The sequence below is a fragment of the Chelonoidis abingdonii genome, chromosome 7 (assembly GCF_003597395.2).
Source record: "Chelonoidis abingdonii isolate Lonesome George chromosome 7, CheloAbing_2.0, whole genome shotgun sequence".
In the NCBI taxonomy this organism is placed as follows: Eukaryota; Metazoa; Chordata; order Testudines; family Testudinidae; genus Chelonoidis; species Chelonoidis abingdonii.
In genome coordinates, this window is record NC_133775.1 from 38349700 (window position 1) to 38376228 (window position 26529).

Genomic DNA, 26529 nt, shown 5'->3' on the forward strand with positions numbered 1-26529 from the left:
CCCTATACTTTGTATAGTGATTACTGCAAACCACACTAAAGAGGCTGCAGATCTTATGACAGAGTCACTGGACTGAAACTCAGGAGATAAGGGTCCCGTTCCCAGCTCTACTGCATGCTCTTTGTAAGACTTTGGGTAAATCACTTAATCTCCCTGAATCTCAGTTCCCCAGCTGCAAAGTGGGGATACCCCTTCTTCCAGTCTTTGTCTATCTTTTCTGTTTAGGCTGTAATTCTCTGAGGCAAGACATGTTTTTCATTATGTGTCTATACAGCACCTAGCACAATGGGGCTCTGATCTCAGTTGGGGCCTCTAGTGTAGGCACTACTATAATACAAATAATAATCTATCCACTGACCTAGAGAAAACGGCTACTGCTGATGGTTATCCAAGACAACAGACAAGTTTTTAAGTATGACCATTGTGCTTGGGTTTTATGTAGGATTAGAAAATTTCACCCACTGTGCACAGACACTTTGGGAAATGCTGTCAGGTGACAAACTGCATTACTGCAGAATGTCACATGTCCTTAATAGTTAGGATTTCTTTGTTGTAGTGTTTTTAAACTCATTATTAAATTCCATTTTCTATTGCTCCACCTCCATTGGGCCAAAGCAGGACTCTCTCCCCTTCTTATGCACATTCCATTAGTATCAGTGGGAGTTGCATATGTTTATAGAGAAGAGAGGAGACCCCCACACTACTTTGCTTGTTTATAGCAAAGGACAAGGCAAATAGATTTTGTATGTATTTCTGTGCACCAGCCTCAGGAATATGCCCAGCTTGGGTATTGAGTTTAATAGTCACTGTAGAAAAGCATGGGAATCTTGCATGCTATATTATTGCTGTTGGAGAGGCAGAATGGAGAGGTTTTTAGCATATGTTGTTATGCAGAAATTGGCTCTCTGTGTACCAGATGAAGTGGGCTTCAGCCCTCATCTGTTGTAAGGAAAGTTGTCAGGATACATACCCTTATAAGTAGAGAGGAGAACTAAAAATGAAAGCCTTGAGATTCCAGGACAAGCTGTGAGGATCCTTCCACCTTGCCCATGTCTAGCACCTGGGAGCACTGAGGACATGGACATCTAGATTTGAATTTTATGGTTGGCCCCAGTCCATATATTGTTCAAAACCAAAGCTCCAAGTCTGAACAGATACAATATTTAGGGAAATTCGGATCCAAATCCAGAGATTCAAACTTTGCAGCTGGGGCCCAACTTCAGTTCCCCTAAAGGTTTAGGGATGAAGCTATTGTCCTCCTCTTCTATTTCTCTCCTTTTCTCCTGCAACCACGACAGGTATATTTGATGAGACAGTAGGCCAAATTCTGCTTTCAGTTACACTTGTGTAAATCAAGAGTAAATCCATTAGACTTATTTTACATCTGTGAAAAAGTGGACTGAGTCCAGAGTATCCAGTATTCAAATTATAAGATTGTTATGGTTGCCCCCCCCCTCGCAACTCTTCTTCTATTCAGCTTCTAGTGGTAAGACATATAGTTATGATTTACCCACATATACCCAGCTCTAATCTGACCCCTGAGACTGTGCTTCTGGAACTTTATAATACAGGATAATACTGATATTAATGAAACAACCACCTGACATTCCCTGTGGTGGCATTAGCAGGAGGAGGAAAATGGCTTAAACATTTTTGAATTGTGATTGGTTAAAGAAGAATGTGAGACTGGCTCACCTCTCATATAGATGTGTTTAAATCAGGAATAGCTCAATAGAGTTACCAGTGTAAGGGACAAGAGAGGCAGGCCCTGTGAGGTTAACTGGCATTAGTACACAATGTGGATGTGTTTTGCATACTGTAGGCAACATCATCATCTAAATAAGTGTAAACATGAATATAGGAGACCAGATTTAAGTAAACCAGCCACCTCTGAAATGTACACAATTTGGGATTTTCCAAATGTAGCAAAAAGGTTTTAATTGAGTAGGTGAATGATGAAAAATGGGCTTTTTCAATCTCTCCCCTCTATACATCTGGCCTTTTTGTATATTTCCTTCCGTTCCATTCTGCCCTACGCTAAGGTCAGGCTTACCCTCCCCCAGCCCGTTCTTAATTGCAAGTCCCAATCCACTGCTCCTTGTGGCTAACAACAATTAGTTTCATTTTGTATTTTGAGAAAGAGACATGAGGAGCTGCTTTCTCACCTGTGCAATTAAATAACGAAATGTCAATCAGAAAATGCTGGAGGATCAGGGCTGCAGGGAGAAGGCAGATCTATCACTGATAATATCAGCAACATAATGGGAAACTGTAGACAGGCATTATTTCCCCAAACACTGGAGGAAAGGGAGGGGCCTAGAAAAGTATCCAGGGAACAGGAGAAAATGGAAAGCCAAAATCATACAATATAGAAGCATCCATAATACATAAGCCGGGAAGGAAAAGAGGCCTTGTGGTCACTGATGTAACCTAAACATGCATGGCACTTTACAGAGCAAATTAAAACAAACAAACAAACAGATTTTCTGCCTTCCAAAGGATTTATCCTGCAAACTCTCACTATGAGAAGCAGTACTTACTATCCTGAAGTCAAGTACCACTCAGCGGAATGAGCACTATTATGGCCAGTAGTATCTGTTTGCAGAATTGAGCCCTAAAATGAGACAAAAACAAGCAGAGACTACAATTAAGGGAGGGGATGAGGAAGTGGTAGAGAGAAGAAGAGGACAATGAATCCAATCCTGCAGATGCTTACTGCGAGGCATAGTATTTACTACCATGATGCCAACAAGACTACTCATGTTAGTAACCGATACTCATGATTATAAGGATTTGTAACATTGGACCAAATATGATTATATAGTAACTTAGCAAGCTAGGCTGCATTTCTACTGATAGTTCCAATCTAAAAAAAAAATTGCGGGCCTGATTCTGATCTCATATACAGCAGTGTCAATCAGTAGCAACTCAAGAAAACACAGTGAAGTTACATTCAACATAAAAACGATGTGAGATCAGATCAGGCCCTATCTAGCTTAATTTATTAGAGCTACAGGGCCACATTGTCCTCTCACTTACACCAATTTTACATTAGTGGCTTCAGTGGAGTTATTCCTGATTTACAGAGATGTAGATAAATGGAGAAGCAGGCCCGTGGGTTAGAAGCTGTAGAAGTGAGGAGAAATCTACAGACATACAGAAAAGAATTAGAGCAGCAGGCATGGTGGATGTGGCCTAGATTAAAAGACTAGGGAAGCAGAAAACTTACAGAAAAATTAATGAAACTTTATTAAACACAGCATAAAACATTTCATGAATTTTTGCAGTTTTCACTATTTGTGAAATAGAACCTTGATGGATTAGTATGTATGTATCTCATAAAAATGTTTAAAACATATTTAAACATTATTTTAAAATGACCCTATTATAATGACAGTAAGAGTCTTACACTTTGCAAAAGCACATATCACATGATCTGATCTGGAGATGTGGATCACTACTCACCTGACATGCATATTAATCAGTGCACTTCCACACAAACTGGTCTGTGTTATTTTTTAATTATGTTTTCACATTTCACAGTTGTATAGAATACGTGAATAATCTGAGCCTCTTCTTTAAAAACTAAGGGAAAGAGGACTACACATGGAAGCTCAATTTGCATCTGTTTAAATAGAAGGATATGTCCATAGTGAAAGATCTACCAGCATCAGAAAAATATTAAGAATTGAAATATTGGGCTAGCCTACACTGGCGACAGCGCTTTAACATGGCTTGTGTAGTCACAGCAGAGGGTTGGGAGAGAGCTCTCCCAGTGCTCTAAAAAACCCACCTCCATGAGGGGCGGAGCTACCAGTGCTGCAAGCACGGCTCCCAGTGCTGGTGCACTGTCTATACTGGTGTGTTACAGCACTGAAACTTGATGTGCTCAGGGGGGTGTTTTTTCACACCCCTGAGCCAGAAAGTTGCGGTGCTGTAAAGTGCCAGACAAGTCCATTGTCTGTGACCATTCCTGGAAAGAGATCTGCCCTTTGCTTTGTTGATCTTCCCTTGTTAGCATATTCAGAGTACATCCTAGGTACATTCAAGGACAATAGCCAGAAGGGTTAGTGCCTCACATTTTAAGTATGAATCTGGAAAACTTCCAGGGTTATATACCTCCTGTTCCCCCGAGGATGAGGATGTCTGCAGATGTAGCATGGACAAATATATTTATTCATAGTGACAGGAATACTCTCTGTTTCAAGGAAAAATCTATGGGTGATTTTTCTTCGCTCATTAACCAAACATCGAAAAATATCTGGGGTGAAATCTTGGAGCCTGGGAGTTTTACCATAGACTTATATGAACACAGAGTTTTACCCCTGGCTTTTTGTCTGCAGGGTTAGCATGTACAAAAAAAGAAGGCCTAATTTTGTCTCACTTACATATGTATAAATATAGAGTAACCCCACTGAAGTCAATGGAGTTACACCAATGTATAATGGATATAAGGGATCAGAGAATCAGCTTCAGTAGATGAAATCCTGGCCCTGCTGAATTCAATGGGGTCAAGATTTCACCCATTTTCAGGTACACTGAAATACAGAAGGCTAGCTCCTGAACTCCTGTAAGTAGACTTAAATGCCAGCTGAAGGATTGGCCTATAAACTGTGTGTTACTGTGGATTTATTGGCAGAATATTGCGTACATCAGTTACTTGTCTCTGGGTTTGCTGAGATATGAATGCAGCTCAGAGAGACTATCTACAGAGTTAAGTTTTGTTCCTTACCTTTTCATGTGATCTGTAAGGTGGAAATGGGGTTTCTTCTGAAAGTATTTCCTCAAGCAGACAGTATGTGACCCAATCAATCATTGTTATAATGTGGATCACCTCTTTGAGAACTGATAATCCATCCACTTTTGTTGGCTGCCAGACAGGCTAGAAAGCCAGTGGTAGGAGGTACCTTAGAAAACACAAGATATCTATTATATTATTGTAGCAGTCAGTTCTGTAAACTGGTGGGTTTCCTCAGCTCCAGTTGAAATAAATGTGTGTTGAGGATGTTCAGTGTATCTCAGGACCAGACACTTAGTTCCCATTCATTTCTAATTTATACTGACAAGGGTAGATTCGAAATGTCAGATGTGGACTCACATCACCAAGTATCTCAAAAATGCCACTTCTCAGTCATTTCTGGATTTTTTAGGTATGTAGACATGCATGACACACATCCACATTAAAATTATACGCTTAAGACTCTGCAAGCTTTTTGGAGGCTTGGGAATTTAGTGATTAGAATGGGAGTTTTACCTGTATAAAGAATTATAGGATAAGCTCTTCAATTTCAGGGAAAGGGCAATTGCTGTATGCTAAGTAAAGGGTTCAGAAAGAGTCAGAGGCTACACCAACGTCTGTTGGAGGCACAATGAAGGACTTTCATCCCTAAAAACTTAAATGCAGTGAAAAAGCATCTTTAATTTTAAAAATGAAAAATAAAATAAAATTAAAAATTAAAAAGCAACCTGAAACATTGATGAGCTGCACACAATCATTTTGATGATTTGATCCCATGAAGGGAATTTCCACTTTCATTACAATAAAGATCATATGTCTAGCCCTTTACCTTGTGAAGATAGCAGCATCAGTTTACTATTCCTAAGCTAGTCATGTGAGCAACTGTGAGGGGTGAAATGGACAAGCACCTGGGCCATGCAGTAGCAGGAGGCTGGGGAGGGGCATCCTAATGACTCACTCTCCTCCTACACATACCTTTTTATGTGAAAGATGTCAGCTCAGTCTGGTGTGTATCTGAAAGAAACTCTAAGCCCCACTGAAATCTTTTGGCTGGCCCTGAAGTGTGGTCATGGTGCACAGGAGTCAGTTTTGTTTGGGGGAATTATGTTCAAGACCTTGCCAAAGCATGCTAAGGAGAGCTCTGCTTATTAACACTTCTAACACATTCAGAGGTAGAGTGACCAGATGTCCTGATTTTACAGGGACACTCTTGATTTTGGGGTCTTTTCCTTATATAGGCTCCTATTACCCTCTACCTCATCCCGATTTTTCGCATGCTGTCTGGACAGGACAGAGGTATCTGCTGCTCAGTCAGGCAGCTGCCCCCAAGAGTTGAGCCTGCTCTGGCAACTGCTATCTATTTATCACTCCTTATGCATCGCCCCCTGCACCACTAGAAGTGCATGGTGGATGCACTTGTATATCTGTGTTCCACACCACCATCCTGCCAGCATCTCCAGCAGCTCATCAGAAGGAGAGAAGGTGGGAATATTGTGCCCTAAGCACATTTGCAGTGTTGCTCTTGGGGCAAAGACCCTCCTAAGCTGTGGAGCAGACAACAAAAAATATATATGATTGTGTGCAGTCTGTTTAAAGAAAGTTACCCCTCAGAAACGCATGATTTCAAATATTACTCAATTCCAGAAAAGTGGACCATGTTCTTTTGACTCTAGCCCAGATTTCCACATTGAAATCCCGAGGCTAAGCAGCATCGTGGCAGATCCCATGACTCACTCCCTTCCTGTGCTCAGCACCAGTCCCTATGCCTCTCGAGGTCCTCGTTCAGCAAAGCACTTAAGCATGTGCTTAGCCTTAATCCCACTTCAGCACAGAAGTCTCACTGAAGTCAATGGAATTTAAGCACATATATTGCTAAATCAGGGCCTTAGTAAAGAGTCTGCAGCAGAGCCCAAAGATCTGAAGTGCAGCACAAAAGTGCAGTATTTGGGTAAATCTGAAAAAAAAAAATTCTGAAATACCTTCACAGGGAGCTGTAAGCGATGGAGAAAGAGGCAGAGTGCAGTACTGAAGTTGCCTCACCTCACTGCTACAGTAGGAACAAGTGAGGAGGAGACCAAAAGTTGATAATACTTCTGTCCTTCTTCTACATACCATGTGTTTAGAATAGCTAGCAATAAACCCACATGGAAAAATAGCAAAGGAACACTTGTTTTCATCTTTAATTGACTATATTTTAAAAAGTATGATCCTGCTCCCATTAAGAGCCAATCTTGCAATAATATTCATGTGGGTGGACCCCTGAGCTCACATGAAACAATGTTGCATGGTCAGGACCTAACTCAGTAATAAAACTTCCGCTGGTTTTAAATGGGAGTAGAATCACTCGGTCATGTGTTTTCTCGCCCTTCCCCCCCCACTGCCCCAACGAGGCACTCTCAGTTTGGGAGGAGACATCCCTGTGTATGATTTAAAATGACAGCTTATAATCAAAGCTGTCACTGTAAATGTATTCTGAGGAATGGATACTGCTCTCACTGTGTGAGTTCAGAATCAGGCCCCGTATCTGCAAGCAAGCACTCATGCATACAAGTATTAAAGAGAGTTGTTACATTGTATTCACAGGGTATTTTAAAAAGTATACAGCATATCTGCCTTCACTGTGTGTCATTAGCAATGGGCATAAAACAATAACTAACAAATAAAACCCCACAAATCTTGAGACACCAAATGTAAATACTGTACTAGAATCAACACACATACAGTCTGCAATGTTTTCATAGACATCCTTTTTTTCATCTCAGGTTGTGTAATGTTTTTAGCATACATATTCAGGTATATTTAGAAGTATAGTAGAAACCTAGGGTGAAATCATGGCCCCACTGAGGCCAGTGGGAGTTTTGCTATTGAGTTTAATGGAGCCAAGATTTCAGCTCTAGTCTTCACAATAAAATCACATGGCACATCATTCATAAATGATTGGGGGGGGGTGGAGAATATTGTATTTCATTTTCATCCTAGGGAGAAGAATGAAAAAGGAGTCAGACATGAAAGATGCTACTCACTTTGCTTAATGCATCACTAAGGCACTTGGACACCAGGGTGATGTCTCCCTATTGGAACTTGATAGATAAAAGAGGACTGCCCTCCTCCAACTCCCAGGGCCGGCACTACCATTTAGGCAGCCTAGGCAATCGCCAAGGGCGCCAGGATTATTGAGGGGGCGGCATTTTACCGGGGGAGCGGCAGGCGGCTCCGGTTGACCTGCTGCGGCTGCGGTGGAGCTGCCGCAGGCATGCTTGCGGATAGTTGGCTGCTCCCACGGCTCCTGTGGACCTCCCACAGGCATGCCTGCGGCAGCTCTACCAGAGCCACGGACCAGCAGACCCTCCACGGGAATGCTTGCGGCAGCTCCACTGGGGGGCGGCGAAATGGCCGTGCGCCTAGGGCGCGAGAAACCCTGGCGCTGGTCCTGCCAACTCCGTCCTCCTGTATTCCATAAAGCACAAACTACAACCTCATTGCAGCTAGGCATGTGGAACACTGTGATCACTACTACTGACTAGCTCGGAATAGTGCACTTCCTACTGTGTTTGTTACCTAGTCTACCCAGATCCCCCCTGGTTTGCTTATTTGTCTGTCTCACCCATCTGTTATGTCTTGTCATTTAGATTGTAAACTCACCGGCGCCGTGGCCATCTGTCTGTTCTGTGTTTGTACAGCACCTAGCACAATGGGGTTCTGGTTCATGACTGGGGCTCCTAGACCTGTGATAAATACAAAGAACTAAATATTTACAAGTCTGGCACATTGTTGTGGCCTCTCGTGATGCTGCAATATATGGTATTAAATAAATTAATAAACAGCATTGTCCTTTGGCCTAATCAGTTAGCCAGCATTCAGGGCCTTGCTGGATTGGTTCTACTAGTCAGATATTTCTTTGGTGCAAACTTGTTTCTTTGTATAGAATGTACCCACAGTCCTGTTTCCCTGATCACAGTAGGAAGGAAAAGCAGGAGGCAGAGGAGGCAGTTTCTTTGCTCACAATTTCAAAGCCTGTCTTTTCCAGCCTGTACTCTGCACAAAGGAAAGCTCTCTGTTGGCTTCCTTCTAAGGCAATGCTCACATGGTTCCTCTTGCTATCTGCTCACTTTCCCATTCTTTTCACACACTCAGGGCAGGTTGACACTTAAAACTCTGCAGTAGCACAGCTGTAGCACTTCAGTGAAGCTATTACTATGCTAATGGGAGAAACTCCCATCAGTGTAGTTAATCTGTGTCCATGAAAAGTGGTAGCCATGTCAATGGGAGAAGCTCTCCTATCAACATAGCGTTCTCTGCACCAGGGGTTAGGTCAGTATAATTTCATGGCTCAGGGATGTGGATTTTTCACACCCCTGAGAAATTTATACCGATGTAAATTTATATGTAAACCTGGCCTCAGATAGCTGCAATCAAATCAATGCCCCAGCCCCTGCATTTGCAGTCAGGCTACAGGCAAACCCCTCCGGCCACATGGCTCAGCTTTTACTCAGGCATTGTCTGTGATGGTTTCTTCTGTGAAATGAAGAGGCTAACTGCTCCCTCATTTAGCCTCATAGAAGGCAGCTAACACATCCACCAACTTCATAGCCTATCGATCTAAGACATGCCTGCCGGCAGCCACACATACACTCCAGCACAACGACAATATAATAAATAAGATAATATCAAATACTTTACAATCATGAAGGGAGAGGCATAGGTTACAAATAACAGGTGTAGAGTACAGCATGTTATGAAAAAGCACAAAGATTGCATAGATGCATCATACAAAGTATTACTGATATATAGAGGATCAACTTTCTGCTGGGGTCTATGGAGCTACTGCACTGAAGCCAATGGAACTGTGCCCCTTTACAGCAGCTGAGCCCACAGGGTTTACTGTTTCATGCAGGTGAAGATCAGTGTGAAGTCTTTGCTAGGTGAGTTGTTGTAAAGATATGAACCAGAGTTGACCATCGAGGTGTTTAGTTTTTTAGTCAGGGAATTTATGATTTTTGTGTTCCCTGAGCATCAGCAAAATACTGTCATATTGGGGGGACCAGATTGCATTTTATTTGGCAGGATAAAAGGCTTTTCCAACTGGGAACGTGTTTTTTATTTGTGTTGTTCCTTTTGTTTAAGAAAACATATTTTGGTCCTAAAGGTCTTGACGCTGTCATTTTATGAAACGGTCAATATTTGCTTGCTAGTGACTCAGAGCAAACATCGCTTGCAGAGAAAATGAAGCTTTGATTTGGAAAATTCTCCAAGGGGAAGGTAAACCTTGTTTTTTTTTCTGAGGGCTGGACAGCATGGGTTATCACCTGGCAACGCTTCAGTTCTGTCACTTTGTTGACGTTTGGCCTCAGTGACTGAGAAGTTGTAACTTTCAGGATTGCAGCGAGGTTGCGTCAGATATTTGTGTTTGGTATTTTGACTTGTTTATATTCATTGTGGAAAAAAGTGATGCTGCCTCCATGGCTGACTCTGCCTGGCAACTAATGATGCTGCCTCCATGGTTGACCCTGCCCGGCAACTAGTGATGATATATCTGTTCCTCTCACCCAGCCAATTGGAGCTGTGGGGGGCAGTGCCTGCAGCCAACATTGCTGTCAGCGTGTGTTTCTCCTCCATGGGCTGCAGTGGGGAGGTTCTCCGGCCACACATTGCCCACGGGCTGGGACTTTGAGACCCCTGCTCTAAATCATTAATGAAAATATTGATTAGTACCAGATCCAGGACTGACCCCTGTGGGATTCCCACTTGACTAGACATTCCCCACCCCAGTTTGACAGCAAACCATTGATAACTACTCTTTCAGTATGGCCACAGTACATACAGAGTGGCTGGTGCCTGGCTTTTCCCCCTCCCATGCACTCGAAACAATGTATGAGTACAAAAATCTCTTGGAGGGGCTTCCACCAGATCTGGGACCCCTTCTGCAAGGTTTGGGTCTTGCTGACTAATTAGAGCTCCTTTGCTTTGACTACACCATGCAATACAAAGGAGCATTTGGTCTTTATTCTTCTCCTGAAAGTATTTGTATATATGTTAATCTCTTGTTAAGCTTTTTGGGGAATGGCATTATAGGGCTAGGTTCCCTGCAATATAAATAATAATCATCGTAGTAATCAATAATACAGCTCTTTGGCTTAAGAAAGCCTCTAAACTAGAGTGGGGAGAGGATGTTGTTTCTTTTTCATGAAAATTTGACAAAAAAATGGGCAACATTTGAAGTTTTGTAACCAGCTCTTTTCCTAACTGGGCTGCTTATGATCCTGATACAGAGTCCTTTGAAACCAATTGGAATCTTCCCATTGATTTCACTAGGTTTGGATCAGATATTCTATTTTCAGGGATAAATTATAATCCAGAGCGGAGGTTAAAAGTCAGAAATTTCTTAATCGACTAAGCATGTCAGAATATGAAGACTCTTTAGCCCAAGTCTTTGGGTTTACTTTTTTTATTTCAATTAGAAATAAGAAAAATAATTTCTATTTTGTAATTAAAACAATGCACATTATTACCATCTAATTATGTCTGACATGTTCAGGGTGTGAAAAGCTAATGCCTCTAATTACAATTCTAATGCTGCCCTAAGCAGAATACTCAATAAATATTCATATTTTTAAAGTCAGTTAGAATTATTTAGAATACTGAACAAATGCTTATATTGTCTTTGCCTTTTTGACGATGCATTTTATATTTAGGTTGATAAAAAAGATATGAGAACAAGACGTCCTATGGGACATGACATACTTTTATAGACAGTTTGCAATATACTGTATTCGTTAGTATTGCTGAGGAATTATCGTAGGGGTTATTAGGCCTTTAAAGTTATTGTTTTCTTTTGGGGGGTGGGGGTGGTTATGTTCTGAAAAAATGTGGTAATCCTAGAAGTGAAAAGCACAATGGAGTCCTATCTTTTGTTGGGATTCCTAAGCACCACCGTTAAATGTAAGTGTTTCCTAGATTTTGTAATTAGCAATAATAAAACTGCAGTTAGCATATGCAGAATGCCGATCCCTTTGAAAATGATCAGTATGCACATTAATTCATTATACTACATCACTATATAAAATGTTACATATTTAATAATAGCTCAATCTCACTATATAAATGCAATTATATAGGTGGGAAACAGTCAGATAGGAAATATGGACTTGTGGGTAACATACTGCCCTAAAACTCAAGAAATCTGAGTCTACTCCAGTGTGATCTGGAGCAAATCACACAATCTCTTTGTGCCTCAGCTCCCCATCTGCAAGAAGTAGGATAATTATTCCTTTGCCTGCCTTGTTGATTTAGCTCTTGGGGGCCACTATCTCTATTTATGTGATTTGTACAGCACCTAGCACAATGCGACCCTGATCTCGGTTGATGCCCCTAGGTAGCACTGTAATGCAAATTAAATAATGATTTTGGTGTCAGATTTTACAATTGCCTAAATAATGATGTGTGGTGTCAGTGAAATCACAGTGTGTATGGGCATAGGTGTTGGTATTTAGCCCTAATGGATTGGTGCAGAGCTGCAATGGCCTGGTGGAGCTAAGGTAGGATTGTGCCACTCTCCCTATCTGAGTTTTCCAGTGGTTGGGGACAACACGTACGCTGTACCATTCCATTGAATGGACCTCTCCCAAACTCCCCGAAGCTCTCCCAGCGGTACACGTACTCCACATCCTCTATGGGTGTAGCTTGCAGCGCTGGGAGCTGTTTACACTGAGGCTTTACAGTGCTGTATCTTGCAGCGCTCAGGGGGGTGTTTTTTTCACACCCTTGAGTGCGAAAGTTGCAGCGCTGTAAAGCGCCAGTGTAGCCATGGCTTATGTGATTTGCTCCAGGTCACACAGGAGTGGAACCTACCTGAACAGCTCTGGGTGAGTGCATTGGGGAGGATAAGAGGATACATAAGCCTTCCTCCTCCCACCGCATCTGGAGATATTTGTGCACCCAGAAGCAGTCTGAATAATCCTCTGAGCACAGGGACTGTGACTGTCTCTTACAGCTGCTGGGGGAGAAAACAGAGTGAAAGCTCCTTGTTCCTGCATATCCATGCAATCATACTGAGTTACTACAAATACAGGACTGCCACTGAAAACAAAGGGAGTTCTCTGGAGTGCCCAGTGTGAGATGAGAATTAAACAATTCATCTGACTAAAACTGCTACTTCCAATGATGGCAGAAATGACAAAATTCAATTTGGATGCATTTATTCTTTATTTAAGTAAATCTAATGGATTTCTTGTGTTATTTTCAAGACGCTCTTGGGAATGCCACTCTTCACTTTATTCAGGATGTCAATTCACATTCCTTTCCTATGCAATCACAATCAGCCTAAAAGATGAAATTACAACACAATCAGCGCGACCACTGAGAACAAGATATTCCTTAGACTACCTTCAGTGCATTTTTCATAGCAATACTTTTGAAGACAAGCTAAACTCTGCAGCTCTTTGTACTGTGTAGCACTTCAAAGCAAAGCTGCTATTTTCAAAAACCAAGCCCCATTATAAACCCTGTTTCAGTGGAGTCCAGCTAACAACCACCCTACACCTAAAATTACATTTTCTTTTTTTAAAAACCTGGACTAAAGAACACATTTTAAAGTTTGGAAATGGCCAATTAACGGATCCAGCCAGTTTCCCACTGCCCTTTACAAACATTATCATTCATTATCTTGTCACCTGACATACCTTGCACTCCCAGTCTTCACCCCGTTTTACTATAGAATGGAAATAAGTAGAATGTATCACCTTATCTGTTTTTATGAAATGTGCAAGGAAGATTTCAAAAGCAGCATAATCCAGTGGAACGTTAAGTTCTGAAGGAAAACTGTACATTATCTCAGTGTGATGTGTTGGCATAGAAGACTGTTTCCTGCAAGGGATATAGAATAATTCATGTTTGATCTTATGAAATATCTTCACTGTATGATGCTGTAGGTATATGCAAGTCTATGTGGACCTTGTAAGTTTGTATTTTTAGCTATATTAAGAAGTGGAGAAAAAGCAAACGCAACAGCCATCTTCAAAATAAGAAGGAAGAGTAATGCTAGCTATTACTGTTCCTTCAGTCATATTTTCAGTGAGTCATCATAAGCTGCTGTGCCCCAGCCAAGCTGCGTCCCCCACCCACCACTGGTCACTTTGTGGACTGTACTGGCCCTTGCATGCACCCTCGCAGAAAGGTGCTTTTGCCTGCTTGTCATTCCCACAGTTTCCGTGGTACACTGTCTGCCAAAGAGGGCCCTCTGATAGAACCAGTGCTTTCAGAAGCTCATGGAGAGCCTGGGTGAAGTTTCCCCCTTAAGTCTAACTTTTGTCACTAATGAATTAATGGAACTAATCTCTAAAGGATAAAATCACTAAACATCTAGATAAAGGAACCATGACCCATAATCATCTGTGTTTTCTACAGGAGTAAATCCTGCCAGGCAAAGTTGTTTTCTTTTAATAGAAAAAAGCCTTCACCCATAATGAATAGGTGAAGGCAATTCTCTCTCTTTCTCTGTATATATAAAAGAAAAACATTGGATACAATTTCTCACCAAATCTTCCTTAGAAATTGAACTCAAATTGGCTGGGGTATATACACTGTCATGTGAACTGAAAACTCTTTGAAGTACCCTAAACAAAAGGCAATGATAAACAGCAAATCGTTGAGTAGGATAAAAGGTGGCTGTTGGTGTACTTCTGGAGCAAATGTAAAGTCTGGTCTGGTTGAACAGCTTATAAAACGTATGTGAAAGAACAAGGGTGTTTTAAACTTTTGATGACTACATCATTCAGGCAAGAAACAGGAACAATACCATGTGATTTAGCTGCACAATCATTCACTATAAATAGCAGATAGTCAGACTTCATTAACAACCCATATGTTGGCATATATTAGTATAATCTTTTTGACAAACAATTATAAATAGGAAATGAGGCCCCAATCCTGTAACAAGCTGACCACTGCACCTGTATGTAGTAATCCTTGGGGGTCCACATATGTGAAGAGATCATCCTGAATTCACTATGTTGCAGGATTGGGGCCTACTTTTGAAAAATCAGAGTCTGTTCAGGAATGTCTCGCAGATGAAAAGGCTAAATTGTTTGGGAAATAAGATTCCAATGAATAGTTTGACCAGCTCAATTGACTAAGGCAGTGGTGGGAAACCTGTGGCCCAATGGTGGGCCACAAGACAGTTTGTTTACATTAACTGTCCACAGGCATGGCCGCCCACAGCTCCCAGTGACCACTGTTCGCCGTTCCCGGCCAATGGGAGCTGCGAGAAGTGGCGTGGGTTGCAGGTTGTTGCTTTTGCAAAAATATTATAGGGTCATTTGAATGTTTAGGTTTATTATTACATAGAAATAACAATGAATTGTTTTTCCTTCCTTCCTTCCTTCCTTCCTTCCTTCCCAGTTGCCCATACTGGCATCTTCTGTTGTTAGTCTCTATTTTCTTGAACTTACTGATGTCTTCAAGCCAGTTCACTCTGGATTCAGCTGTTATGACAGGAGTCTGAGTATGCCATACATTGAACCTACACAAGAGGCTGTTCCCTTCCTGATGTTGCTTAGTTTGACTTTTGCTGGACCTGCAATCACGGTAAGTTATGGGAATGTTCACCTGCCTCCCCTAAAAGAAGATTTAGGAGCAGATCTTCAGTTGTTGTAAAGCAACATGGCTCCATCGACCTCAGTGAATTACATGAGCTGATGATCTGATTGTTAGGTTTTAATATGCAATTTTTATCCTTCTATAACAAGTGTTAATAGGGCCCCCAAACTTTACAACAGAAAAAGTGTTTTTTTAAAAAATCTCTTATTGACTTTTAATAGGGTTTAGGGTCCCCAAGTCACCTGGGCAATTTTGAAAATTCTGCCCATTAATCCGTAGTAGTACAGTTATGAAATAAGAATAAAACATTCACTGTATTGAAATTAACAATGAAATCTCTCTCTCTCTCTCTCACACACACACACACGAAATATTAAAGTATCTTACAAGGCTGAGAATACATAAAGTTTCCTTCTTAACTGTTTATATTGAGATGCCAATCGGAATGCATAGTCAGGGAAAGGCTATCATGGAGGACACTCTTAAATGCAAATTAATTTTGTTCTCTCCTTTACACTCAGATTTCAAATACCTTTTCACTTGTGCTAGCATTTTTGTCAAGTAAATATTTCTGTGGTTACAGAGCCAGAGACAATTTTTGCTCCGAGTTATTGTCAAGCAATCTGCAATTCCAATGAACACTCACTGTAGTTGTCTGGGTATAAAGACAATAAAATGGAGCCCAGTACATTTGCGTGTAGGCTGGGAACAGCAGAAAGTTTGGGGAAAAAAAACAAACAACCTTAACACTGTCTAAAAATGACTCCTAGTAGCACACTAGTAAATTATGGTTGAGATTCACCCCTCCTTGAGCAACTTGGCTTTGTGCAGAGAACAAAGATGGGTGGGAGGGATAGAATTCACCTTTTACCGCCTGGGATAAAAAGCAGGCTGTGTAAGGTTGTTCATTCAGTGCATTTCCCAGCCTCCTCCACAGTGGTTTTTGACCATTCATTTGCACAAACTGAGATCCTGCTGACTACTCACTGGCCAATCAAACAACTCCTTAACACTAGCCTAATTAAAACTAGCATAAAGATAATTCCATCTGTAGCCCACAGGAGAGACTGTGGAGTTTCACCCAGGCCCTCTTTGCTATGGGCATGAACGTTAGAGGGTGTGCATGGATCTTCTGTCCCTTTGTGAACATCACCCTATATAAATCACTGTTCTATATATTATACTGAATGAAATAGTGTTTGTACAGGACCTTTCATAGTCTTGTTAATGAGCGAGATCACTAGAGCAGGATTTTTTTGGCAAATGGAGATGCCAGGTTACACTCAGCAGTGGCTCGCATGCAGTTTTAGATATAACAGCCAGGTTTCTTCAGTGAGCTAATATTGATCATGACACTGTGGTTATTTATTATTCTTTCCAAAACTGCCCTGGAGTATCTAACCTGTAAGCTATAGGACGGGCAAGAAGGAAACTAGTTCAATGGCTCATCCAAAAGGAGAACAAATTGTTAACAGAACAGAATCTTCCCAATACAGCACTTAAATATCAGTGTATGAGCAATTCAACCCCTTTTGTATAGTTGTCATGGTACAATTCCCCACTCTGAACCTTAGCGTCCAAGAGCTGGGGTACCAGCATGAATTCCTCTAAGCTTGATTACCAGCTTAGAATCTGTAGCGCTGCCACCAACCAGGAATTCCAGTGCCTGGTACACTCTGGTCCCCCCAAAACCTTGCCCGGGGACCCCCAAGACCCAGACCCTCTGGATCTACACAGTGAAAGTAAACCCTTTCCCCACCGGTTGCCTCTCCCAGGCTTCCCCTCCTGGGTTCCCTGGAAATCACTGTGATTCAAACCTCCTTGATAACCAAGGAAACAGAGAGGATAAATTCACGACTTCCTCCCTCCTTCTCTTTCCCCTCCCAGACCTTCTGAAGAGAAAGTATAAAAAGGTTAATAAAAATTAAAATATAAAAGAATCAACGACAGAGAGATTAGCCTGCTACTCCCCTTCCTCCTTTGGCTCCCACCAACTTTCCGTGTGAATTCGAACCCCTTCCCTGGGATTCTCACACCAGAAATAAAAAACAATCAGGTCTTAAACAAGAAACTTTTAATGAAGATAGAAAAAACAGTAAAAATTCTTTTGTAAATTTAAAATGGAAAAGGTACAGGGAGTCTTTCCGCATAGACACTGGGAATACCTCCTCAGCCTAATATCAAGTACAATTAATCTTTAGCAAAAATACAAATTTGAACCCTTTCCAGCCAAATGCACATTTTGCAAATAAAGAAACAACAAAGCCTAATCGCCATCTACCTATTGTACTTACTATTTGAATCTATAAGAACCTGTATCAGGGAAATTGGAGAGAAACCTGTTGCACATCTGGTCCTCTGACCCCAGAGTGGGAACAACAGACCAAAAAACTAACAGCACACACAGAACTTCCCTCCCTCAAAGATTTGGAAAGTATCCTGTCTTCTGATTGGTTCTCTGGTCAGGTGACAGCCAGGCTTACTGAACTTGTTAACCCTTTATAGTCAAAGAGATATAAAGTACTTCTGTGCTATTAACTTTTCTTATCTGTTTATGACAATAGTAAATGAAATAAAATGTCTGATCTTTACTAGTATAATAACCCTGCTGGAATTACAATGTGAAGCTAAAATGAAATGTAAAGCCTTTATTTTTATGTACACTTAGAGTACTGTCTATACTGCTTTACTGGGGCACTCATTTGCTCATTTAACTGTGCACTTAGATACCACAATGCTATAGCTACCTCTTGTACACAAGGACAGGCAGGCCACTGACAAATTCATCCCTATTCCCAACTGCATTGAGTTTAACCAGGGATTAATTCATTCCTTTGTGCTTTATCAGAGAATCTAAAATTGTGAAAACTCTAAAATGTGACCATACATATACAGAAATGCAGAGAAGAGGTGAAATCCTGCCCCTATTGAAGTCAATGCCCAATCTCCCATGGAGTTCAGTGAAGCCAGGATTTCACCCTATGAGTTTTTAAACAGAGATATGGTATTCTGATTAACATCTGTGTCATTACTTCTGTTCAGATATCCTGCCTTTTTGAATGTGCAACTCAGTGAATGACACATTTCCTTGAAAGTGGCCGTTGGGCCCTGTATATGCACTGGGAGAACTTTGCTAAGTACAACCATGTTCATAAACTGGTAGGAAGCTCACCAACATTCTTTATCATACTTAAACAGCTGCTTCTGTCTTGCCCATAGTCTCTTCCATCTCACCAAGGAATTCCTCCTCAGGATCATTCACGTCAGTGTGCACCTAATTTCAGTATTGCCAGCCCAAGCATTTCAAAATCATGAGTGGAACCCAAAAAGTCATGTGATTGACTTAAAAATCATGAGGGCTTTTTTTTAAAATGGTTTCTTTTTATAGGTATCATGTAAATAATACGGTTTCAGCAGCAGGGGCTTTAAGAAAATATGAAATATCATGACACTTGTGATAAAAACAAGAGATTGGCAATGTTGCTGTTTATGTGGCCATCTTGGGCTTATTCACTGCTGCCTAAACTGGATCCAGAAGGTTTGCCCCTGGAAAACAGATTGGCTGGGTAACTACGTTGTTTTTTCATTTTAATTCTGTCAGAATGGGTTTTCACACTAGCATCTACAGGGAACAACAGCAGGAGTCATACTGAAGTCATACAGGCTCAAGGACTATGAGATGGATGCAGTCTTGGCATAAGTGCACTGAACTTTATTGATTTCAGTGGATTTACACCAAAGCTGACTATTAACAGACACTTTCAATGGAGGTAATCTCTATTCTGGGAGCACTTCTAGCCTGAATTTAAGAACCATGCTAGATTAGGAGTTTTCAATGTCTTTTTTGATACTGGATCCATAGGACTTATTGAGTCATGGCTCTGGGCCAGGCAGGGCCGGCTCCAGGCACCAGCAAACCAAGCATGTGCTTGGGGCGGCACATTTTCAGGGGCAGCAATCCGGCCATCTTTTTTTTTTTGTTTGAGGCAGCAAAAGCCTAGAGCCAGCCTTGGCAGCAGCAGCACGTCCTGCATGGGGAGTGCCCTGGGGCCACTGCGGTTCGCTTTGGGGAGCAGTGCCCGCACCTTACGGATGGGTGGGCTCTGAGTGGGAACACTGAAGTGGCCTGAACCACCCAGGGACTGTGGCAGGGCAGCCAGGAGAAGCAGCAGGGCCATAGAGGGGACCGGTGCCCAGGGCGCTGCTATGCTGGGCCTGTATCCCGCTCTCTGGGGCTCCACTCCTTCTGGGGCTTCTCTGCCCCAGCTCTTCAGCCGGGCAGCCCCCCCAGCTCTTCCCTTCCGGGTTCCAGCCAGTCCTGGAGGCAAGAGCCCCAGCTGGAGGGACCCTGGGCTGAGGCACGGCCCGAGAGCCTCACTGCTTACCCTGACCCTGCCAGTGCCAGACCGGCTGGAGGTGAGGGGGGTGCGGGCGGAGTCAGCACTGGTGGAGGGGAACCCAAAGCTGTGGCGGCAGGGGGTGCAGGTGTGCGGGGGGAGAGTCCAAGGTTAGGGTGGCAGGGGGTGTGGGTTGGGGGAGAGCCGAGGGCTGGGGTGGGGCCGTGGAGGGCAGCCAAAAATGTTTTTGCTTGGGGCAGCAAAAAAACCTAGAGCTGGCCCTGGGGCTACGGACTGAGCTAGATGATCTAGTGACATCCCTTCCAGTCCCACATTTCTGTGATTCTATGTACCAGTCAACTGGAATGCTCTGAGATTGCAAAACAGTTCCTGTTTTAACCCCTTGATTTTATATGCTCATAATTTACTCAGCCACTCATTGGATGGAGTTTTTCAATACTTTATATATGCCTGAAAAATATACGTTTTCTAAGGGCTCATTTATACAACACTTAGATCACAAGAACCTGGAGTGTAATCTACACTGCACTAGGAAATTTTTGCTGCATAGCAGCTGGGTCCACATGGACACTTAGATTTACACCAAAGCTTGCTGCGAACTATGTGTTTGTGTAGACAAAACCTAAGTCTGAGCAAAATCTCTTGGACTAGGCTTCAGTTCAGTGAGAATGCAAAAAAAAAAAAAAAAGAACTTTCCTATTTTAAACAATTCTAATCACAATACTGTTTTAGACAGGGCTAAATGCAAAAAAGGCTGAAAATTAAAACCTACTTTGAAAGTAATCCTCACTGATGACTAGTGCATTTTCTTGCTTTAAAAAAGATGGTTTTGATTTGCCAGTTATGATTATTTTAAAATTGCATGAGACTGTGCAGTAGAAAATGTTGTCATCAACAAGTGCATACTTAAGATTTACATGTGAGATTATTTTATGCACGTGAGTAGTCCTAGTGAGTCAGTGATACTACTCATGCATCAAGTTAAATAGATGTGTAAATCAAGTAGGATTACAGAATAAAAGAAAGGTGCATTGTACATGCATCACAGCTAGTTCATTGTGGGTTTTTTAAAACTATCTTGCTGACTTTAAACGTTCATAATGTTGAAACTCCTGAAGCCATTTTCTCCAAACTTGGCTTGTCTATAATTGTCTTAGTATTTTTTAAAATCTTTGAGACTTAAATACTGAGCCAAATTTGAAGAAAATAAGTCCAGAAGCTTCAAAGTTTAGTTAATTATCAGCAAGCTCTAGGAAGGCCTTAATTCATGCATACTGATAAGGACATACACCAGTACATTTCCTTGTACCAAAATGCGTACTTAGCTTGCATTAATAATAGAAACTAATGGCAGTGGTACTCACCAGTTGGCTGTTACTCACTGGTGCCTGTGAATTATGGAACTAGAGACTTACCTTTCTTCATTTTTTGATTCTGTCCTTTAAATAAAGATCCTAGGAAATTAGATGCACAAAGAATATACTTATGCAAAATTCAAGTTGCACAGTTAAGTATTTTGTATTTACATTTTCATTAATTTTCTGAGGAATCATAATTCATACAAAAGGTGCAATATATAAAGTGAAGCACCGAGAACCATACCAGGAATTCCAATAAAGTAACATACAATTTCCAGAAGCCTAAGATGTCTGTACAAGACTTACTATGTTATGGGAGCAACAGGAACTCAATATCATGTAAAAAACCCCTCATATACAAAATCATGATGATGTAATATTTAATAATTTTTAAAGATCATGGCTAACAAAAAGGAAAAGGGAGAAGGAAAACAAATCCCTTCTGAAACCCCAACCTCAATCCCTACCCAGAGAGGCCTAGGAAGGTAAAAACTGTAAGAACAGGAATCAGTTTGTCTGTGTTATCTGGTGAGATATTCACTTGCTTTATCCCATGTATAGAGTATGTTTTAGGTCTGTTTCCTCTAGCGCAGTGGTTCTCAAACTAGGGCCACCGCTTGTTCAAGGAAAGCCCTTGCTGGGCCAGGCTGGTTTGTTTACTTCCCACATCCGCAGGTTCGGCCAATCGCATCTCCCACTGGCCAATGGGGGCTGCACGCAGGGCCAGCTCTACCATTTTTGCCGCACCAAGCAAAAAAAAAAAAAAAGCAGCCCAAACTGCCAAAGCAAAGAAAAAAAGCCGCTCGGAGTGCTGAAGCAATAAATAAATTGAATAAATAAAAGCCACTTGGACTGTGCTACCCCAAGAATAGATGGAATGCTGCCCCTTAGCACATGCCACCCCAGGCACGTGCTTCCTCTGCTGATGCCTGGAGCCACCCCTGGCTACAGGAAGGGCGGCAGGCACGTCCCTCGGCCCGCGCCGCTTCCTCCAGCCCCCGTTGGCTTTCCCTGAACAAGCGGTGTCCCTACTTTGAGAACTACTGCTTTTGAGTAAATAGTCTTTACCACAGTATCATCCAGTAACTTATTTTCCCAAACTATTATTTTAGGAGAATCTGTGTCATTCCATTTAAATCACATTAGTTTTTGCTCACTGTCAGTTCCATAGAACAGTAGCAGTTTGTAACTGGACTTATTTGCAGCCCTGAGGTTCCTCCTAAAATGACTGTACTTGGTGTAGACACACACACACACACACACACACACACACACATGACAAGACCACTCTGAAACATATGTATTAAACTCTCAGAACGGGTACTGCATCTCCAGCATTTGCTGGAGTGACAACCTGACCCCCATTCACTTCAATGGGCTTTGAATCTGGCCTCTAATATTTGTTCCTCTTATAAGGAAAATAAAAGCACTATAAAGCATACAAAATTCATATGGTGTGGTTGATTTAGCTTGTCAATGTATGTTAGACAGCTAAAGACTGTTAGGTTGCACAAAGTGAACAATCTGCTTTGTCACAGAGTAACAATGTTAGATCATATAGTTTATCTGATAGTTTGCAAGTTTGATTGACAGTACCAAAGCAGAAAGAATAGAGGAGCAGCCTTATATTGTTCCCTTCTCAGTCAACACAACTGTCCAGTTAGGTAAAATAAAATAAAAGAAAAACTCCCAGAAATGTTTAGTAAAATGGCACAACTTTTGGCTTTGCCTAGGGCCAAGCTTTTGTCCTGTAAATTACCTAAGAAGGAGAGCAAATTCACAATCTGCTGAATTTGCCAGCCCTAATCTCTAATATGATTAATCCAGTTCTCAAGACAGACAGCAGCATGATCAGCTGAATCTACTACCCCATGTTGTCCGCTTTGTTTCCCTGGTTTCCCTTCTATAACATAAGATGGTCTATCTTTCCAGGTTTTTTCCCCATGCCAAATATCCCCTGATGCTTGCCAAAAGCTATTTAAGATTCTGTAAAATTTTTAATTTAAAATCTCATTGCTTGCTCCTGGACAAAGATTTAGCATTATAATGGCGATACTGAGATGGATAATAATGTTATAGACTCTGTGAAATTAACTCTTAGCTAATAAAATTCTCTGCATCTCCTCTACCCTTGACTTTCCCATATACTGACGCAATTGTCACCTCATTTATTTTGCTCTAGAGGAAAAAAAGAAACTCAATTAAGACCAAATGTGTGGTCAGCAGGGGGTTGATTGTCCAGAAACTGCTGTCCCATTTAATTTCCTCTCCCCCATGCACAGGGTTTTCGCTGAGATAGTACAATGCGTCAGCACTTGTCTGATGGTTCCATCAGGTCCTGCATAGTTTAAGTCAATTTTATTTTATGTTTAAGTTTCTAGCATTCAGCTGCATTGCAAATCTTTTGAATCACACCTTACACAGTGCTGTTTTATTGAATCTGCAGATAAACAATCAATCTGTTCTGAGGTCTCAACTGCCCATTCACATCAGTGCAGTGTTAACTCTGATGTCTAACAACAATATATATACCAACATAAGAGCCGGACAAAATTTTTCCACCAAAATTTTTTGGTGAAAAATGCAGATTCATTGACACTAAAACATTTAGCAGAGATGTGTTTGTTCTGCCAAATTGTTTATGTAAAAAAAAACAAAGAAAGAGTCTAAGCATTTTGTTTCAACATTTTCTGAAGGAAATATTTCAGTTTTCAATTTGAAATTTTTGTTTTGAATTTTTTTTCCAATTTCATTTAAAAATATATAAAAATGTTTAAAATTCGCTTGAAAGTGAAACAAAATATTTAGTTTCAGGTTGAACAAAATGTTTTATTTGACATTCCTCAACACATTTTTTTTCTTTTCAATTCTCCAAAAGTTTTGACCCAAAATGATTTTTTTTAAAGATTTTTCAAAATTGCCAGCAAATCAAAAAAATCACTTATTCACCCAGCTCTGGTCAGCATTGCTGACATAACTGTTTCACTGATGAGAATTTTAGCAGAAACATCAAATAAATCTGAGTGTCTGGAATTAAGGATCATGGCCATGGCTTCCATAGAGCAACATCACACTTTCCTCCTTGTAACAACATGACTTGCCCTGGGCAAGCCAACCCTGATTACAGAATGAGCCCACTTGACGGGAATCAGGGACTTTTCTATAAGGAGCCATAGTAAGGGAGAAGCTGTGAAAGCCCTAGTGAGATTGCAGTGAGTGAGAGAGGCTCCTGCATGGAAGATCCTGAGACTAGCGGAATTGGTACAGCTAGGAAGGACTGGGAGTAGCCTGCCAACACAAGAAGGACTCTTTCCAGACCAGGGGAATTGGGCTGTACCTGGCTGGAGGGAAGACTTTTGTATTTAGTTTTGAACTTTAATTAATAAATCAGCCCCTAAGGAAGGCTGTTGTGATTGGACTGGAAACGCAGTGTGGATTTTATTTGGGAAACTGAGATGAGGGGTTGCATACAGGCAGGGTTGCCCTGAGGTCACCAGGGTGGAGTGAAGCAGCCACTCATCTGCACTGCTACTCTCCCCTTCCTAGCGCAACTCTAACTCCTCAGTAGCTTTGCCATTTCTCTCACTTTCTTAATTTACATGGCCATATGGACAGAACCCCAGTCCTTGCAGTGGATCTGGTTAAAAACCAAGCCCATTACACAATAGGGAAGAACAGGCTGTCATGGAATTTTAGGCTGCCAGGGACTGCCAGGCAGACAGCCAAAGGCTGAGTGCTAAATCCACCCCAGAAATGCTATGGGAGTTCTATGGCTTTTCACCATTTACGATGCAGCATTTTCTAATTATTAGTTTTTATATTATCGTGCCACTTAGAGGCCCCAAGCAGGGCCAGTGTTCCAGGCACTAGACACTGTGTACACACACACAATGAAAAGATGGTCCTTGCCCTAAAGAGCTTATGTCATTTATATTTAATGTCAATGCCATCCTCTTGCCTGCCCTCACTTAGGGGAAATTACATATTGATGAAATTCTTTAAAAGCAAGTACACTTCTGTGATTGATATTTGTTCTATTATAATTATATTTCAGCCCTTAAAATCCAGTCACTAACTGCTGCATAACTGCTACCGATGCTATGAATACCTCCTTTGTCATTGCAGATAATGGTAGGAGAAGGAATTCTCTACTGTTGCCTGTCTAAAAGAAGAAATGGGATTGGAGCTGAGGCCAATATTAATGCGGGAGGCTGCAACTTCAACTCTTTCCTTAGAAGAGCTGTCAGATTCGTTGGTGGGTTTTGGGTGTTAGTTACCAAAAAATGCCTTTTGTGACATATTTTTTATTTTAATTACACAGGTTTTTTTATTCTTTAAAATAGCCTTTTAGGACAGTAAAGGGCAGTTATTGGCACAGCTCTCATCCTGCCAAAAAAAAAAGTGCAAGAGAAGCTGTCAAATGGTATTGCAAAGTAAAAACGCACATTCAATAATGTAACACATCTGTTGTCCATTTTTCACTTTCATCGATTGAATTATCATCAGTGTTGTTAAATCAATAATTTGGCTTATCGTTATCCCACCAACCCCCTATCTCCTTTCAAAGTCTATTTAATTGTTAAGATGTATGGGTTTGTTTTATTTTGAATGCTTTTTCCTCTGGAAAAAGAATCACTATCATGAGCAACACAATAGAAAGCTGATGAGCTGATAGCCCTATCAGAAAACATCAGTGGAATTGATATTCCATGTGTGAATGGGGTGGGTCTCTCAGGCTGGATTCACAAAAGGACATAGGTGATATGGAAGACCTTCCTTACGCCCAGTGGTTAGAGTACTCATGAGGAATGTGGGGGGATCAACAGTTCAAGTCCCCCTTCGGCTTGATGAGAAGAATGAATCTGAACAGGAATATACTACCTCTCAGGTGAGGAGCCTAACCACTAGCCCATAGCATCATTCTAACTCTCTGGCCCAAATAATATTTAATTATTCAGTTATTTTATTAAAGTGGAACAACTTCAATAGCAGAGACGAGACCTTCCCCACTGTCCCAGCACAATAACCTGTAGCCCAGTGGTTAAAGCGCTCTCCTGAGAGGTGGTAGGTGCCTGTTCAAATCCCATCTCCTAATCAGGAAGAGGAAAGGCTTGAACTAGTGGGCTTCCATATCTCAGGTAAGTGCGTCAACCACTGGGCTAAAGGAGAGCCTGTTCCTTGGCTGCTCTGTGTGGAGGTAGGTGGCCTTGTATATGCTTGCCAGATTATGTCTCCACACAAGTTATGTGGAAGAACACCTATCTTCCACTGGTTTGTGAATCACTCTGCGGTGGAGACAGGCATCTGGACACAGAGTGAGACAGTGGTGCACATACTCAGAAACATAGGTGCCTAGGAAATTTTAACTGCAAGCACTTAGGTACTGAGTTTGGGCACCTACAGCATTAGGTGGCAGCTGAGCAGGAGTTTTGTGAATTGCAATGGCGCTTAAAAATGGAACTTAGTTGCCTATATCTGCAAA

The 26529-nt window shown here is 41.5% G+C and overlaps 1 protein-coding gene across 1 annotated transcript in view; it reads left to right on the top strand.

The window, feature by feature from the left end:
* The window catches only part of PLPPR4 (phospholipid phosphatase related 4), a 48275-nt gene that overhangs the window by 3644 nt on the left and 18102 nt on the right, over nucleotides 1-26529 (top strand). Inside the window, exons 2-3 of the mRNA XM_032804955.2 lie at nucleotides 15134-15319; nucleotides 25173-25302. Coding sequence (XP_032660846.1) covers nucleotides 15134-15319; nucleotides 25173-25302 — 316 coding nt within the window. The remainder of the gene's footprint in view (nucleotides 1-15133; nucleotides 15320-25172; nucleotides 25303-26529) is intronic.